A 20430-nucleotide genomic window follows, 5' to 3' on the forward strand; every position below is an offset into this window, starting at 1 on the left:
AACATATTCAATTAGGGGCATTGCTAATGGTTTTCCAAAGCAAGGGAAGTGTTTACCCAGTAGTCTCATGAGGTCCAATTATTACTTACTATACTTTCATTTCATTGAAAAATAGCTGTTTTTTTCATGTATCCTTTTATAAATTTGAGGTGGTGTGCCCTTTTCTTCTCTGTATCATCAACACAAAGCACAGTGTGTGGCTCCAACATCTATAAACTGACAATTTAGATGTACTAAGAAGAAAAGGAAAGGAAAGAAACTAAAAACCCATACCAAGTGGTCTAAAACTAAAATTTCTCAAAGTCTTATTTCCTTTGTCATATTGAATATGCAGTCGGTATTCTGATGATTCATGGGTGAATACAATATATTCATCGTGCTGCCCAATGATCAAGGCCCAGTTACCATGGTCAGACCACATTCCATATATATTTATATGAACTAGTTTGACTGGGCACATCCTAGATCATTTCTTGACAAAATACACCAAATTGAAAATAAAAGCATAAAATATCTGTGTTTATTAAACTCTTAATATATGCCAAATTATATTTTTATTTATGATGGGTTTTTTGAAAACCATACTATTGCAGCTATCTTAATTTACCCAAAGTGAATTTTATAATATTTTCTTCAGCTATAAAAGAGCTAATATAAAAATTTTCACTAGATATCAGAAAATTAACATCTAGTATACTCATTGGACCCTTTTCTTCACAATACTTCATCAACACAAACAACATCATGTAACCAACACTGAGCACATGCAAGTTCCTTCATTCAATGTCATTGGCAGTTTTTTCTGCAAATATCATTAATTTGTTGCTATGTTTTTTGTTTGTTCAACTGTTTTAGAGTAAAATGATTCCTTTCAAAACTGAGTCTACTGTTTAAGTAACATGCAAGGGAACAGGGAACTTCCTAGAAAGACATACAGTAGTGACTTTCGCAATAAACTTGTCACTGATATGCATGCATTTGTTTCGTCAAAGCAGATAGCAAAACATCCCAGGGGCACACCATGAGAAGAGTTCCTTGGTATGTATGACCAATTATAGGGATTACTTAGAATGTTTGGCTTCTCTTGCCATCTAGATGACAGGAAGACTGATTTTGAGGTCAAAGAGCAGAAGCTGTACTCAAGAGTCCTAGTTTTATTATCTCTGAAATGAGAATCATAATTCCTAGTTTATAAAATTCTCAGTTCATATGAAATACAATAAGAACTCTTCTTTAATTTGCCAGTGCTTCATACTAAAGTCTCAATGACCATTACTAATCCCTCCTAAGTATAATGGTTCTCCACTATCCTGTTATGAAATAATCAATTATCACTTCTGCTGAAAGTGGTTTGCCAGTAATAATAATATGATTGCAACACTTACGAATGACTCATTACCTAAATATAATGAACATACTTTGAAGATCATGCCTTTCTGACACTGCTCTTGAGTTCATTACCTACTTATGAAAGGAAAATGATCCAAAGTGTACTCAGCTAACTTCCCTGGAAGTTACAGCTTATGACCTCCTTTGTCTTTATTTTATCTTAACATAGAAACATGGGTGTCACTGTTATGTATCTGACCTTAGAAACAAGAACAATAACAAAAAACTAGAATCTTCTAAAAGTGTTTTGAACACTATCACCTTCATATTAGTACTATTAACAGTCCACGTTTAATGTGGAGGATTAAAGCATAGGGCAAATTTCTTTAATAAAATTAAAATTTCTGATACTTTAGCCAAAACATTTGTCATATGTATCTTACAAAAAACATGTTATTTTGCTTGTATCACACCCATGATTGGGAAACTCAACAAACAGTTTTTCTACTTCGTTTTAATTTTTACAGGCAATTTCTAAAGATCAAAATTGTGTTCAATTAATCAAGTGACAGAGCAGCATTAAACTAGCCCTTCACAGCTCTAATGGTTTCCCTGTAATCAATTTTTCTGTAGATGGCATTTATATTCAGCTGTAGTTCACACTGTGAACCCAATTCAAAAACAACTTCTTATGTTACACTTCTAAGTAACAGCATGGGGTTGACATTTGGGCAAGAGAGAAAGAACACAAGTGTAAGATGGAATAAAATCTTAATGCTTCCTTTATGTCTAAATATGGATTGATTGCATATTTACAGCAAGAAAGAATCCAATACAGAGGGATAGTCTGTCAATGTCCAGGTCCAAATTGACACAAAATTTGCAAACACTTTCTGTTGCAGTGTCTGAAAATGACTTTCTACAACAGACACTGTTTTGTTTATACTTTCGTTTTCCTCTTGCAATTGATGTAAATATTTACTTCTTTTCTTTGTAAATCAAAGTGTTATCAAAGTGATGCCAGTGCCAATCTCAATGCATTTGCGGTACCTCTTGGCTGTCCTAAAAATACATTACTGTTACTAAGGTGTGATACTTAAAGTACATCATATATCTTACTTGAAAATAACCACCATACTAGCATCATCACAACTGTTATTATCTTAAATAGAAATGATAATGTACTCATGAAGCCTTGTATATACCTATATGTGTAGAGACATGTACTTTTAGATATAGAGATCTTTTGACTTATAACTCTTAATATTGTTCATACTTATCCAAATATACATCTTTCTCCATACTCTTTTGTATGTGTATTTTAGCCTCTTGTTTTCTTGATGGCATTTCTTAGAACATGATGTGCTTTTATTTGTCTTTCTTTTATTCTAGGTTGTTTACCCAATAAAAGAGAAATTTTCAGCAGGCAAGAATATATCCAAACTTATGACTGTATGTGACTCAGGGCAGCAGCACTATTCATTGAGTAGAAGACAGAATCTTCTTTTATTAGTTCAAATTAGGAACAATCTTGCTTCACATGTCAATATCTTCTACCTCTCCCTGGCCCCAGACCAGCCCCTACCCCAGAACACAGAATCTTTATATTGAAGAAAAAAAGTAATAAAGTTCTGTTATACCTACAGTTTTACCTCTCATGATACCCAATCATGAGAGGCAGAGATTTTGGTAAATGTGAGTTCTACTTTTCCTGACTTTACAATGAAAGAGAAAGTACCAAATTGAAAATCTAGATGGTGACAGTTTCAATGTGTGATGGATGAGATTTTTTTTTTTTTTTGATGCTAGCAGTATTCAGAGGTAATCTTGATGTCACCTCAAGGACATGGAAAATCAAAGTTAAATCCAGGATGCCACTTAGAATCAGAACTGCCTTCAATGTTTCATTAAAGTCATTTTACCTCTAACACTTTGGATGTCCTCTTGTGGCCCCTGATGAAATTTCTCTAAAAAAATTCATAAAAAGAAGCAGAAAGGTAGAAATCCTTTTGTTTCTTTTATAATGGGAAAACATTAAAGTGAAAATTTGGGCAAAGTTGTGTAGTACATGCTGCCATGCAATGATCCCTTACTGTATCTTAGCCATCTTTTCTCTTTAATTATGTCATATCCTTGATTCTCATAACAACCTCCAGAAAGTAAGCATCATCTCCAGTTCTGCTTTTCGGGTACAAACATATATTCATAATTATCAAATTAAAAGACTTCCGCTCAGAAGATAGTTCAGCTGGTAAAGTGGTTCTTCACAAGTATGTGCATACTAGCATACTCTGGTAAATGGAACAGGAGGATCTGTAGTCTTGCTGGTTAGCAACTCTAGCTTGTGGTTATCGTAAATCACAGACAAAGGAAATACTGTCTTAGTGTTTCTGTTGCTGGAATAAAACAAGATGACCAAAAAACAAGTTGAAGAGTAAAGGTCTTATTGGCTTGTACTTCAACATTGCTGTTCATCACCTAAAGAAGTCAGGACAGGAACTCAAGCAAGGCAGGAGCTTGGACACAGGAGCTAATGCAGAGCCCATGGAGGGTGCTGCTTACAGGCTGACATCCTCTGGTTTGCTCAGCCTGCTTTCTTATAGAACCCAGCATCAGCATCCCAGGGAAAATACCACCTTCCATAGGATGAGCTGTCCTTCATTTTTCATTAATTGAGAAAATGCCTTACAGCTGGATCTCATGGAGGCATTTCCTCATTTGAGACTCCTTCCTCTTTGATGACTACTTTGTGTCAAGTTGACACACAAAACTCACAAGTACACACACTCTATTTCATTGAAGTTGGATGAATTCCTGAACTTGTTCTTTGGCTTCCACAGAAACATGCACATATGTGCACAATCTTCACACATAGCTGTAACCTCCAAGAAACATGCATGAAATGAACATATTTACACAAGTCAAAAGCATAGTGTATGGATGAGTGAGAATTAATATCCCTACCTCTCTCACCCTGGAGTCTTACCCTACTTTTGAACACTGTTTCACAATACTCCAAAGTCATATGATCTCTCCTCAGACACAAATACATGGAAGAAGGCAGTTGGTAGAGTTGTAAAGAGCACATTTGTCTGTTATTAATAATATCTGCATCAGGTGATGGTGGTGCACACCTTTAGTCCCAGCACTCGGGAGGCACAGGCAGGCATATCTCCATGAGTTCAAGGCCAGCCTTATCTACAAAGATACATTGAGAGACCCTGACTTGAAAAATCAAAACAAAACAAATAAGCAAACAAAACAAGACTACCAGGGAATCTATAAATTGAGAGTCTACTTAAAGACAAATTTGAAAGAGGTAAGTTGTAGATTTACCATTTGGGTGTGGGCACCACTAGGTCACTTGCGCTCTATAACTTTATTAGCTGTGGTTTTCTGTAACAGTCATCATCTGTTACAAAGAGTCTTATCTTTGATAAGGAATGAGAACCACACTTAAATCTGCATACAAAGATTAATATTTAGAATGTAGTCAGGAATTACGATGGTCTCATGCTATGGTGGATAAAAGTTCTCCTCCAAGATCCATTACTTCACTAGGATCAGGAGTTTGCTAGGTTTACAATACAAACAAAACTCTTACACCTGTGGCCCATGGATCATTACAGAAAAGGAGGGGAAATTAATAAGAGACAGCCATACAGGAAGTTTGCTGTGAGACTTTGTCTCTTAGGAATGTGAAATGCTTAGAAATGTGACGTCTAATCAGTGTGGCTGCCTAAAGAAGACCTGAACAATAATAAAAATGAATCACATACTAAAGCAAGGGGGAAATTGAAGTCTCAATCTAGATAAAGGACAGGAAAGGAGGGATGCTTAGAGTAAGAAAAATGGTCTTCTCCAGGTAAGGGTTATGCCTGATATTGGTTATCCAATAACAAATTGTTAACCCTAAATCATCATGTACCTAAAAGTAATATTATACATAATATTATATATATATATATATATATATATATATATATTATGTGGGATGAGAGAGCAAGGAGAGCAAAAGTGAATTGCAAGTGTTGAAGGGAAAAAAAGGATTAAGGGAAGCAGATAATGTATTTTTATAATAATTCCAAAAATAAAAAAATAAAATTTATACTTCAGAATATCAATTAGTCCAATACTGTAATCACTAACTTCAAAATAGCAATACTTATGACAGTAGTCCCTTTAAGAGCTGAAAGATAGCAAGCAGAGCTGTAAAATGGCATGTTCTACTATACACATTCAATACAAACTTTAACTTATGACAATTATGTTTATCCACAATAGTTCCATACAAGATAGGTCTTGTCAGCAATATGCCATGATAGCAGAAAGGGTTTAGTAGGCCATACCCTTACTGCTGAAATATAGGCTACTGATACATTCCAGGAGATAGGTATCATGATCTTCAATATTTTACCCACTGATGAGTCTATGTTTGTCAGGTTACCAAATGAACAGACTTGATTGTGTGAGAGAGATTTGTGGGGAGAATGGTTTGGGAATGGACAGTAAGTTTATGGGAGTCAATGGGGGTGAGAACGGTGATTGTGTACAGGTGTGAAATTGTCTAAAAATAATATTAATAAATAAAAATATTTTAAATTCAAAAATAAGAAAGACAGAAATAAAAATAACCAAAGATACATCCCCACACATACACAGGAGTGGGAGAGAGAGAGAGAGAGAGAGAGAGAGAGAGAGAGAGAGAGAGAAACAATAAGGAAAACATAAACATAAAAATCAGGGTAGGACTGTTTGGTGGAAAATATCTCAATTGATTTCCACTCAAAAGAGGATTTAAGCATATTGATGAAGAAAGACAATTAAGGTTGTAAAGAGGAAAATGAAGAATTAGAACAGTGGTCACAGGGTGAGGGGATTTGGGGCTCACAGGATCACAGTCTAAAGGCTAATAGGTCAAAATTTTTCTCAGCAGTAATTTCTCAAGTATGGAAATGCACATAGGAGCACCTCAGTTATAGATAAATTAAATGAGAAAAAATAACACAAGGCTGTGGAAATGACAGTGGTCAATTTCATTCTAGCGTGGTAAGTAGGATAAGATTTCTTAACTTGTCTGTCGTGTCCATGTTCTACTTCCCAATATTCAATGGTAACATTGCCATTTATGGAAAATAATTGAATGTGAAAATGAATGAGCTCACAATGTTGTAACAGGGAAACTAATGTGGATGATTCCAGGACATTTAACACACCTCGAAGTACTTCAAAAGAGGGAGAAGGAGGCAAGGGCATTAAAGAGAGAGAAACTACTGACAGAGTCTGAGTTGAAAATCTCTTTGATAATTACATTTGTTAATGCTCTGACTAAATGCTTAAGAGACACAGCTTAATGAAAGACAAATCATTTTAGTTCATAGATTTTAGGAGTTTGATTCATAGTTAATTGATTCCTTATGCTTGACTGTGACTTCATTGTTGTGAAAATGTGCAGTAGGAGAGATATGTTCATTTCATGTTGGTCCTTGAAGCACAGAGCGCATCAGGTAAGAGCTAGGGATAATACATCTCCAAGGATTCTCCCCACTAACATACTTTGTTCATCAATGGTCATCCTCCTAAAGTTACTACAACCTCTCAAAATAGCACCCAACTACCTAAGTAAAAATGTTCAAAGAATGAACCTGTGGAAGATAGTTCATAGTCAAACAATATCAACTCCCAGAACACCTGTATGGAAGACTGGGGAAAGAGTCATAAGCCCCACAAGAATAACTGTTCTTTACAAAGCAGAAAAGTCAAGGAAACAAGTTTGCTTCAGATATTTATGGTAGTCCTTATCGGGTATCATAGTCATTCATTTTCTACCTGGTGCAATCCCCTCAGACTCTTGAACTCCAAAACATTGGAATCAGTTTGTCTTCTTCTAATACAATGTTGCAAAAAAGTTGTTACACTTAGCATGGGAGTATTTATCACTGTGTATTTTTAGATCTACAGTACAGAACATGGAAAGAATGAAAGAAGAGGGTGATTGTGACTCACATATGATACTGTTCAGACTTTCATAACTTCATTTTCAAGTCCTTCTTGCCTTTTAGTGTTGAGGTATGCCATAGAGTTCAGGAACCTCTTGGGATAGAAAGTTGCAAGCTTAAGCCTCAGGACTTCAAGAAATGAAAAGAATAAGAAAGAAGGAAAGCAAAAGAAAGAAGGAAGGAGGAAAGGAAGGAAGGAAGGAAGGAAGGAAGGAAGGAAGGAAGGAAGGAAAGAAGGAAGGAAAGAAAGAAGGAAAGTAAGAATGAAAGGAGGAGGGAGGAGGGAGGGAGGGAGGGAAGGGAGGGAGGGAAGGGAGAAAGGAATGGAAGAGAAAAAAAGGACTGAAACATTTCAATGAAGGAAATTAAGAATTATAAGATTTTCGTGTGTTGGTTTCATTCAGTGAAGATAATAAATGCTTGAAGAAATGGCATCCTATCACCTAAAGTTTTTCTGATTCTTACTTTTCTGTGAGCATGGCATGGTAAATGAAGTTATTCATAGTTAATCAAACTGCTTTGAAAAGCCATATCCACCACTTGATGAAGAAATCATGTGCTATGAGATAACACCAATAAGGTTCTTGATATTTAATCTAAATTTCATTCAAGCCAATTTGAAGGACCATGTTTAGTCAAACGAATAAACTTTTTGTAAAAAATGAAGACAAATCTCCTTACAGGCATATAATAAATTGGTATAAACCAATTTACAATTAGTTTAGGATACATGAAAAATTCAACTAACAAACTCAAGTTACAGGAAAAGTTCTTGTCTCTCTCTCTCTCTCTCTCTCTCTTTCTCTCTCTGTCTCTATCTCTCTGTCTCTTCCAGGCTCAACCTATCTTAAAATGTTCAATTCAATTACATTCCAGTTTTGAAGTGAGGTTGTGGTCATTAGCTACAGTTAAATGTCTCTAACTCTCTCACCTTACCATCATGAATATAAACATATTTGGGGTCCTTTCGGTAGTAATCATACACATTTCTAATAAACTTAGATTTTTCCTGAGCTAACAATTGAGCTTTAAACAACTCCTCTTCCCTGTATTTGGTTAACCCCAATAAGAGAGAATGAATGCCTGTACAATTTTAAAACCTGTGGTTGACTTGAGATTTCCCTGCAAACTTGAGATTAAGTAAATAAATCTTCCCTGCTCCAGGACCACTATCTTTGTCATTTTTTATTTCTGTGACAAAACCCAATGTTCAAGTTAATTTATACAATGAAGTATTTAATTGGGCTTATAGGTTCAGAAGGTTAGAGTCCATGTAGGCAGAGCAAATTCTTGATGGTATGAATACCTTAGAGTTCACACTTTGATCCACAAACAGAAGGCAGAGAGAGGACACAAGGAACAGCATGAGTCTTTTGAAATTTCAAAGCCTACAATCAAGGGCATACTACTTAGTCTTTCCAATATAGTTCCAAATGAGGAACAAATATTCAAACATAAGAGCTTTTGGGGGCATTTCACATTTAAGCCATGATAATTATCATACAGGTATAGAACAAACAAATTCATTGATTCAGTCAATTCAGTGTAAAACAGGAGGAACAGGGCTACATGTTTATCTAATGTTTTCCTAACGTTTATTTCTATACTTTCTATTTTAAGTTAGAAAAGTGGATTAAAATTCCATTACTTATACTATAATCGAACTCTAAAACCATACTTAAATGTTTGGAAATATATGGTAACCAAAGGTAACATAAAAGTCCAAAATCTTTGTCTTCATGTATTGTCTTTTTAGTCAGTCATCTGCTTAATTCTGTTCAAAGGTAATGATAATCACTCAAGGCTGAAAGCAAAAGGACAAGCATAACTTAGACATCTTCTTTTCCATATGACCCCTAAATTCTAAGAAGTCTATGGTCATTGTGCTCACCCTGCAAACTGCTCTTCCAGAAAACATGAGATGGGCTCCCAGAATCTGCCTATGAAGTTTATAACTCCAACTCTCGTTGTATCTATTATCCTTTTCTGACATTTGCAGGTACACACACACACACACACACACACACACACACACACACACACACACAGGAGCACATTCATGAGCATAAATAAAAAGAGAAATAAATATTTTAAGGACATAAAACTCTGCAAACCCAGTAAAGAGACTTAATCAAAGTGAGTGTCTGTAGAAGAAAAAAAAATATGGGAATCAGACAATCAAAGTGCTAGAGTTGGGCACTACTATAAACTTCAGGGTTTGTTAGGGAAAAAATTGGGACAAGATGTAAAAAGTTTGTACATAAAATATTTGGATTGAGTCCTGGCTCAGTAGCTAGAGTAAAATGTCTCTCACTTCTCATCTTAACACAATACTTGCCTTTGGCATCTTTTTACATTTTTTTATTATACATTTTTAGTAACCCTTTATTTTACCTGATCTAATAATTTAGACTTTTACACACTTCCCTTAAGGAACAGTAGAGTGCAATTGGCAGATTATCCACTAGATACAGAGAATTATATGTGATGGCTGAGATTTATACTCGAGCAGAAATAATTATTTTATGGAAATCAGAAAATACCTTTTTAGTTCAAGAAATAAAGACTTCTTTGAAACAAGTTGCAGAACCATAGCTAAGATGGTAACTAGATCATTATTTGACAATGTTTGTAATTATAAAACTCAGAATTTACTAATATTTAAACTAAACCTTTATTTTAATTATCACTTTGACCTTAATTGAATTTTATGAAAATACAAATTCTGTTGCCTTTTTGACTTTATGCAGATGAGATGATTGAAAATTTGAAGACTAAGTAACCAATTAGCCTTCAAAACACAGAGGTCAGTATTTTAGCACATATTCTAGGAAGTGATGATGGGAGATGTCATTCTGTAAATATGTTTATCTTATTGGTTGTTGAATAAAACACTTTTGGCCAATAGAGCAGCAAGATAGCTGGGAATGGGATATGAGGAGAAATCTAGGAAGTGTAGTTAGAGAGGAATCATCATGTGATCCCAGGAAGTGATGTAGCTGGGCAGAAACTGCCATTTGCTAAACATAGAGGTCTAGAGGTCTGTACAGACAGGTAGGAAGTGACATAGCTTGGTAGAGTCAGAATATATGCAGGAAAAAACAGTAAGTCACTCTCTTCTCTTCTCAGCAAAGATGCTGAAAAGTTGAGATGAAGGACTCCAGAGGAGTAAGAGGTCCCTGGACCTTTCGACAGTAAGATAAGACCACATGAGTTAATAATTAAGTCAGTCAGATCTAACCTATAAGAAACCATAGCCAAAGGCCAACATCTTTATACCTATAGGCCATCTGTGTGCTACTTTGGGTCAGAGAAGTCTGGTGGGACCTAGCCAGGCTAAAAACACTTCACATTACAAAGCAATTAATATCTTGGTCTCAAGAACTACTCTCACTCAGTCACAAAAAGACAGGCATACTATGTACTCACCCATATGTGGATTTTAGACATAGAGTAAAGGATTACCAGTCTACAACTCACACTGTCAGAGAAGCTAGTAAACAAGGTGGACCCTAAGAGAGACATACATGGTCCCATGGAGAAGGGGAAAGGGAAAAGATCTCCTGAACAAATTGGGAGCATGGTGGAAGGGAGAGGGAACTAGGAGAATGGGAAGAGGAGAAGACAAAGAGTGAGGAAGACATGATGGGGCAGGGAATTTGACTTGGGGGAAGAACAAAAGAGAGCAAGATAAGAGATAATATAATAGAGGGAGATATTATAGGCTTAAAGAGAAATCAGGCACTAGGGAAATGTCTGGAGACCTACAAAGATGACACCAACTAACAATGTAAGCAACAGAAGAGAGGCTACCTTAAATGCCCTCTTCTGATAATAAGATTGATGACTAATTCATATGCCATAATATAGCCTTCATCCAGCAGCTGGTGGAAGAAGAAGAAGACACCCACAGCTAAACCTTGAACTGAACTGAAATCCAGTTGCAGAGAAGGAGGACTGATGAGCAAAGGGGTCCATACCAGGCTGGTTAAACCCACAGAAACAGCTTACCTGAACAAAGGAGAGCTCTTGGTAAGTAGACTGATAGCTGGGAAACCAGCATGGGACTGATCCACACCCCCTGAATGTGGGTGTCAGTGAGGAGACCTTAGAAAACTATGAGGCCTCTTGTAGTGGATCAGTACATATCCCTAGCATATGAATGGACTTTGCTAGCCCATCCCACATGGAGGGATACTCCCTGAGCCTAGACACAAGGGGGTTGGTTTAGGCCCTATCCCAAAGAATATGACAGACTTTGAAGACCCGCTATGGAAAGCCTTACCTTACCGTCCCTGGGGAAAAGAGAGGTTATGGGATAGGTAGGGTGTTAATGGGGGAGGGGGAGGGGGAGGGGAGGCAGAGGGACCTGGGATTGACAAATTTTCTTTCTAATACAAAATAAATTAATTAGTTAAATAAGTGATAAAAAGAACTACTGTCTTCTATCACACATATAATCAAACCCCTTTCTTTATACAATTCTAAAAATAGCCAAGTGGCTTATTTTAGTTATTGCCATATAGTGTCAAAAATTATCTGTAGTTAGGACACAAACAAAGTCACCAAACAGACTCAATGGTAAAACCATGTGGAGATTAGGATGAAATGCCTATGGAACATAGGAAATGTTGCTACTCATAGATAAGTGCATATATACTTACGGGACTTTTTAGTGGTGACATTGACTGGGGGACTTGAGGGTCCTGTACCTGCAGTGTTGTAGGCTCTCACAGAGGCAAAGTAAATTGTGTTTGCTCTTAGACCTGTAATGTTTTTGGTTGTGACATTTCCACTGACTCTACTTTTACCAATCATAGATTCTTTAGAATTGTCTGTCCAGTATAAAACCTGAGTGATAAAACCAAATGAACAAGTTATTTTTTTCTGAAAAAATATCAACCATTGGAGTATAGTAAGATGACACAAGTATAAAGGATAAAACATGTTTAATTAAAATGGATACATATCACTAGAAAAATAAATGTCTAATATTTATAAAGAGTAATCCTTAAATATTTACCATGAAAGAAGAGAACCTGAGCATTTTTAGGTTACCAAAATGATTATTGACCTATTTAAAGGTTATCTACTTTAACAAATGGCATATAATTCAGAATAAAACAAATTCCATGCCATCAATCAAATTTTCAGTTCTGAGTTTTGATATTACCATTTCTTTCAAAGTTCTTGGAGTCTGAGGCTAATTAATAACCCAACTCACTGTGATCACATGCTATGCAATAACATTGTTTCAGACACACTAAATCAAGATGTAAGAATCAACAGCCCTGAAGCCACCAATTTGGAATCTATATGCATGAACAATGCATAACATGGATTCCAAAGAAGGAGAATGAAAACAGCTTATCTTAGAATTTGAAGAGAAGCAATGTTAGTCAGTGAGGATCAAGAGATTAGATAAATACCAGGGCATGTTATTTCAAAAACACCTTCCATGTGAGTAAGAGATTTTTTTTCTTTCAGAGGAAATATGGGAAATGTGGAGAAAAAGAGCAAGGCAAAAATACTGATATTTATAAAGTTTTGTTCTATAAAAAACAAAAATAAACAAAATATCCATGCCCTGGCTCATTGAACTTGCAAGATGAAGAATATTAAGTGATTAATGATGTTCCTTTTACATACTCTCAATCATTGAACTTTATAAAACAAAGTTCTACAAATGTGATTTACCTCATTCTGTACAGTATAAATGGGAAAAAAATGGAGGAATTTTTTAAATGTTTTTCCTTTGTCACTTTGTCCCCTTGGCCTTGATGATGAAATCTATTAAAATCATTGTCTAAATGAATTTCTCAGTAAAATTCTGTGGTATAATATCTAAAAAGATTTAACTTTTCCCTTCACTAAGAATACAATGACTATAGTTTGGATAATTAAATAATTTAGTTTCATGATCATTTGAAAAAAGTTATTGTGTTAAGAACACTTCAAACAAGCTCTGTTCTCTTAACAGATTTTTATTCATCACATTTCATGTATAACTGCAATGTTGTAGGCACTCATTTTACTTAATTGCAACTATATATTTATTAAAATGGATATTTTATAATGGTAAATTTGTCTTCGTAAAACCACCCAGAAACATTTCCACATCCTCATCTTTGTCTTGAGTCAAAACATTGCAGTTTGATCTTCAATGCTACTAAAATGTCTATGTGTTAAAAGAATAGTTTATCATAGGCCAATGAAATTATGGGAAAGTAGAGTGATCTTAAAGAGGTGTTGCCTAAAGACAGTTAGATCACTGAGTTCATGCCCTTGAAAGAGATAATGTGACAATGGACTTGTCCTGTACCATTATTTTCTGGCTGCCATGGCAAGCATGGTCCCCTTCCATGTGTTCCAACAGCCAGCATGTCCTTAGTGTGGCCCCTAAATCAATAATCCAATATATACTCTCTGCAACTTTAAGCCAAATTAAATTATTCATTCTTTCATTTATTAAAGAAATAATTTTGTATATGCATGCAAATGGGTGAATGCATGTGTATTTGTGTGTGTGTGGCCATGTGTATCTTTCCATTTAGATTCCACAAAAGAGCATAGATTCATCTCTCTAGCATCCCCTCAAACCCATTTCCCACATTCTTCTTTTAAAATAGATTCTCTTAGATGTTTGGCTACATTGGTATAAAGCAGAGTAACAACAAATATACTATTTCATGACAGGAAATAAGGCAGCTTAACAAACTCCTGTGCAAAGTTATTGTGTAGTGAACTCCTGCATATAAATGCAGAGTGAGATCAATGTGAATTACCTCATAGCCCAGCACTCTTCCAGTATTTCTATTCCAAGCAATGGCATTCCAGGAAACCTCCATTTCAGAAGCAGAAAAACTCTGTACAGAAGTTCCTCTGGGGGCCAGCTGGGGTTCTACCATCAAGGAAAAGACATCACCATTTTCAATAGAGAGCCTCAAGGGAAAAAACCCAGCCCCCCGAAAAAAGCAGATTGTACATAGTTACAAGTTAAACCATCCCAGCACTAAAGGATTCTTACCATCTTCCCCAGAGTAGACAATGGACACAGTACTCAAGGATCCTTCTCCTTCATTGTTGTACACTCCTACTTTGACTTCAAAGGGAGACAGGGGCATAATGCTTTCATTTCTGTAAATGTACCTTGATGATTCCACAAGTGCTACTCTTTCTTTCATCCAGGTTGTTGAGCCCACTGGCCGGAACATGACGATGTAACCAAATCCCTCACCATTCTGTAGTTCTTCTGGAATGGACTTGGGCAGAATGCAACCAATCACTGGGTCATCCTATACAAATCTTTTGAACTACTGTTGTATTTGTTGCTTACTTGATGGAGGCAGTTTTTGATAATTACAATATTTAATGAAGAATTAAAGATAATTTTATTTAGAGTACGACTTTGGAAAATGATACTAATAGCTCTAGTTTTCAAAAAGAATATAAAGTTGGCATTACATGTATATATCTCCTTTATCCATCATTCATAAATTGCAATGATACAATATAGTAGAAGATTGAGAGCTTTAATGATGCAAGCTACAACATAATCTTACATGAATTTTTTAAGCTGGGCAGCAAATTAACTTATTAGCTATTTATCTCATGCTAAATATGCTTTGTTTTCAATATTTTAAGAAGTTCTAATGTGATTGTGACATAATCACCTTTTAGTATGATACACCTTAAGAAATAAAGTATTTTATTCAAAAGCATAAAGAAGCTTTCAGTATTCACACAGCATGGTTAATGTTTTTCCCACTGAAAAAAATAGATATGTGTTCTTTCAGAATTTTTATGTAAAAATTATAGTTATATGAACTCAGAAAGAAAAAAAATGAGATTATGCTTCAATCTGGACAAACATCCCACCTTATTATAGCTACATTTTATTTATGAATCAATGGAGTTTACTGCTATTTTTTACAGCAAAAGTACTTCTGTTGCATTCTTTTGTTATTTATTTTTTTGTAATGTGTAACTGACATATCACAATACCAATAGTTTTTATGGTCACATATTCACTTACTAAATCCCTTTAGCTCCCTACTTGCACCAAATCCTCCAGTTACACACTCCAGAGCCAAATGCATCAGGTAGCATGTACCCTGGTATCTGTGATAAGTTCTGCTGTTGACACTTTATGCTTTATAGCAACTAATAGAACCAATTGATTCCTCTTACAGAGTGTCAATACAAAGCCTGGAGTCTAGATGGCAATGAAATAAAATCAGCATTAAGTAGATAATATGAGAAAGGAAGAACATTGGAGAAGTAAATACTAACATTGGAAAAGTTTTTGTCTTTTTATTTTTAATTTTTTGTTGTTGTTGTTTATTTTTTATCTTGGAAAAGATAGTTTGCTCAGCAGGTAAAGGTACTTATAGCTCATTTTGCTGACCTGAGTTCTATGTCTGGATTCATATGGTGGAAGTAGAAAACTGACACTGGAATGTAGTCTTCTGACCTTTCTATTGACATGTAGATGCATGGGAGCATACGCACCCACATGCAGAAAATAAATGAATGTAATAGATAGCTTTAAAAGCTCTAAAGTAAGTAGGGGGTAAATATCATCGTAATACCAGCCAGACACAAAACTTCAAGCAAGAGAAATGGAAAGTGCTGCATGCATGTACAAGAAACTGGGGGAACTAGGACTTGACTGCAAGAATAGCTGACCTTGAACAAGAATATCTGTGGTCTACAGTGATGACAATGTTCCACTTACTTCATTGACTGTGTACTCAGATGCACACTCTGTCAAGTCCTTTTTATTTTAAGAATAGATGATAACAAGAATGGAGATATCATAATAGAAGGAGACATTTTTTGTTTACATAGAAATCAGGCACTAGGGAAATGTCTGGAGATCTACAAAGATACACCAAATAACAATGGAAGCAACAGAGGCAAGGTTACCTTAAATGCCCTCCACTGATAATGAGATTGATGATAACTTATATGCCATCCTATAGCCTTCATCCAGCAGCTGGTGGAAGTAGAAGCAGACACCCACAACTAATCACCTAAATGAACTGGAACCCAGATTCAGAGAAGGACTAGTGAAGAGCACAGGGGGTCCATACCAGGCTGGTGAAACCCACAGAAACAGCTGACCTGAACATGGGGAACTCTTGCTCCCCAGACTGATAGCTGGAATACCAGCATGGGACTGATTCAGACCCCAGGAACATTTGTTTCTGTGAGGAAACCTCGGAAGTCTACAGGACCTCCTGTAGAATTTCAGTACTTATCCCTAGCATATGTGTGGATTTTGGGAGCCTATTCCATATAAAGGAATACTCCCTGAACCAAAACACATGGGGGTGGTCCTAGGCCATATCCCAGAGGACAAAATAGACTCTGATGATACTCTATGGAAGGCCTCACCATCCAGAAAGGATATGTAATATGTAGGGTTTTAATTGGGTGTGTTGGTGGTAGGGGAGGAGGAGTGGCAGAAGGGAACTGGGATTGTCATGTAAATCAATCCTGTTTCTATTTCAAATTTAAAATAGTTGAAAAAAGAAATAAGTGCCCCTTAACTGAGTTGGCCCAAGCTAGTCTCCATTTATGACATATGAGACAGTCTAGTAAACACAGAAAGATGAGAAAAACCACAGCAGATGACATGGGGCAAGAGTAAGTCTTTTTTCTCCGGTGTGTAGGGACAAGAATTAAGAACTGAATCCAGAAATCTTGGCAAGATGCTTATTAGACTTGAGCAACTTGCTCTAGATTTATTTTGAAGCTTCTTTATTTTCAGATGTGATTGCAATGTTTAGTTCTCTAAGCAAAGGACTACAATCAAGTGTTATTAAAGCATAATCTCTTTTTATCACACTGTTCACCCAAGAATGGACTTAGCCCAATAAGTTCAGTTTAACATGAGGAAAAAGTGGGTTATTTAGCTTCTCCCATTCATTTTTTTCATATGGTCTAAGAGTTATATGTTGAAGCAGAGATCTATGTAGCCTATTAAGATAATAAGAAACAGTATTTTCTCCATCGCCAAGAAAATGCTAAAAAAAAAAATCAGAAATTCTGTTGAATGTAAAATCTATTAAAATTGATAAGGACTCAACCACATTTAATATAAACCAATTCCAATCACAAATATAGGCTTAGTCCCATCTGCCTTGCAGGGTGGTTTTGACAATAAGAATTTAGATGACCAGATACTGTATGCTTCAGATAAAGGAATAGATAGAGTCAATCTAGAAAGGATCTGGAACACTCCTCTTTAAGACCTTGTTCTCATAGTATGACAGTGTATGGAGCAAGCTGTAAAGAGAGCAAACTAATCAATAGTCATAGACAATTGTAATGTCTTTGCAAAATAACAATCAATTTCCAGGAGGGTTAGATGTCCCCATTCATGCAATAGTTCCTTTTATGTCTCACTGATCACCAACAGCTGTTTAGCCCACTCAATAGAAGTAAATTTATACTAAAAACCTAGAGCTATACCCCTGGGTAGAAAGAACGTGGAAACTAATGGAGAACCTATTACTGCCACTTTGCTATCCTTATATCCATAGAAAAATGTAGTTTTTACCTCTCATCAAAGAAGCTTCTTTGTTTTCATTTCAGAAAACCAAAACTGTCCGAAAATAAGAGAAAAATTTGGGTTCTCAACCACAGTTGATAAATCTCCCCTGCAGTCTCTAAACCTAAGGCTCAGGGAACACTGGGAAGACTGGCATGTAAGAGTCTAAGGACAAGGATGTCTTCTGGGCAATAATCTCTTCCATATAGAAAAGGAAAATTACACACATAAAATCTCACAACTATGATTAATTAAATCAGACCTGCACAATAATAACAACAACTAACATGTCAACAGGAATGGGAGAAATAACAAAGCTCTACTAGCCATGGCTGAAGAGCTACAGACAAGTAAAGGTTGCTCAGAGAGTGAGGATCAGTTTACTCCAGTGGTGACCTCCCCTCAGAGGTCCTCTAATCCCATGTGATCAGACCTAAACACATACACATGAGCAAGACCAATAGGGAGTATTTACACACACACACACACACACACACACCAATAATAACATTAGTGAAGGTGTCATGCGTTTGAAAGAGTGAGGGTGACACAGGATAAGTTGGAGGAAAAGGAGGTAGCAGTGGAAACAATATTAAGTATGCATGAAATTCTCAAATTAAAGAAAATAAAGATTCGGTTTCTGGGAACATAGTTACACACCTACTTTCTGTTAATATGGATACTTTGGAACTATAATGATAGAGTGAAACTTTATAAAGGAGACAAAATTATTTACAATGTTTAATATTTTCACTGTGTATAAGAAGTGTGCCAACCACCCTGTCTCAAAAACAAAAAAGAAGTATGCCAACCTCAGTCATAGGCCTTTGTCTCCATAGCTTTGTTTCCTATATTCCTGTTTATAACCATATTGTACAGGACATGTCACTTGTATTTGTATCTGATTTACTACTGATATCATCAATACAATATCACATTTGGCAATGTAGCAATTTTAAATTCATACAAATGCAAACTAGACCACCATCACCCCCAAAACGAATATGGAGTACATAAAACAATTACATAGGAATCAAAGTATTTCTGATGGAAATACACAAGGTAGGAAATAAACAAGGTAGGAAATAATCAAAACTAATGTCTACTGGAAGAAAGACTCTTATAAAGTCTCTGATTAATGTAGACATCTAAATGCCATATTCAACACCAAAACCAAAAGCAATTTTCTAGTTGCTCTCACTTGAAACTTCAAATTCAAATAACTAAGAACAATGTTTGACTAACTGCTTAAAGCATCACAGGAAAACCCCATTCACCAGGAGTTAGGACAACATAAAAAACAAAGTGTCGGGTAAAAATCCAGTGTTCAAATGTTCCAGTGCCCAGATAAATCACATTGCATTTCAATGTCTTTGGATGACAGCTCCGTATCCTACAATCTAACCTTAATGGGAGGGCATGAGTATCTCTGGGTGGTCCACAAAACCTTGCAGCTCACCACAAATGTGGCTCCACTCTCTTTTATACCTGGAAGCTCCTATGATCTTAGTTCACAGCTCATACCAAAGAGGAATTATGGAAGGCTCCCTACCAGCTAAGCACTGTGCTTCATAATACCCCCAGGAAACAAGTGGCACTGAAGCAAGGATCAATTGCACTGGAGCTGTTGTGGATGTCTCATTGTCATTTAGATTCTAGAGGAAGCAACACTTACTTGCTAGTAGTGTGTCTTGTGTTGTCCCCCCACCCCCCCACCTTGCCGAATGTAGTCAGGATTAATTATTAACATTGTCTCACTATTGTTTCTTGGTCTCTTCTCTCATTCTCTCTATCTGGTACAGAACTCCTCAACTATGTCATCAGTGACATTTGGATCAGTTAACAGTTGCAGAAATCTATCTTATGTATCATAGGCTGTTTGGCAGCAATCTGGTCTTTACTTGGCTTTCCCATACCTGGCTGCATCCATTGCCTTGTTTATTACCAACTAAGCGCACTGTCTTTGTGAAATCTCCTACATGATATAGAATTCCTGACTAAGTATGAAGCAGCAAATGAAAAATATAGACTCGGTGAAACTAAAGCAGCCAGGCCCAACCTTTAATTGGCAGGCTACATAAGGCACAGGCATGAATGAATGCATGAATAATGCCACACACAAAATAGAAAACTTAGGGGAGATTCTTTTAATTATAATTTTTTGACATCTCATTTGCAACAACTTGGAAGGGGTAACCCCATGTTGCAATGTCAAAAGATTAGACACAACTGCTTTCATGTTTGTGAAACCAAATGATAATAAAATTTGTAATCTGGGAAAGAAAAATTAATCTATATGTTAATATGAAGTAAAATGACCAGGAAAGCTATTTGATGCTCCTCAGATTTCATCTAGCTGCTGGGAAAGAACACTTGATGCTGTAAAGAGCACTGTTAGAACAATAATCAATTTTTGCCTGTGCTCTACTAAGTCTACAATATCCACAATAAAAGAATTTCACAGCTAATCAATTAAAAAGTACCTGATCCACCTAGTCATATTCACAATAGTACTAACCACTGCTCAGTAGATACTGATATTGT

At 36.0% G+C, this 20430-nt stretch overlaps 1 protein-coding gene across 1 annotated transcript in view; it reads right to left on the minus strand.

Moving 5' to 3' along the window:
* LOC100772078 (contactin-6) overlaps positions 1–20430 on the minus strand; it is a 196072-nt gene that overhangs the window by 3653 nt on the left and 171989 nt on the right. The window contains exons 16-18 of the mRNA XM_035448787.1: positions 14356–14590; positions 14114–14229; positions 11993–12179 (exon numbers count right to left, since the gene is read on the minus strand). Coding sequence (XP_035304678.1) covers positions 11993–12179; positions 14114–14229; positions 14356–14590 — 538 coding nt within the window. The remainder of the gene's footprint in view (positions 1–11992; positions 12180–14113; positions 14230–14355; positions 14591–20430) is intronic.

Source organism: Cricetulus griseus, chromosome 8, assembly GCF_003668045.3.
Source record: "Cricetulus griseus strain 17A/GY chromosome 8, alternate assembly CriGri-PICRH-1.0, whole genome shotgun sequence".
NCBI lineage: Eukaryota > Metazoa > Chordata > Mammalia > Rodentia > Cricetidae > Cricetulus > Cricetulus griseus.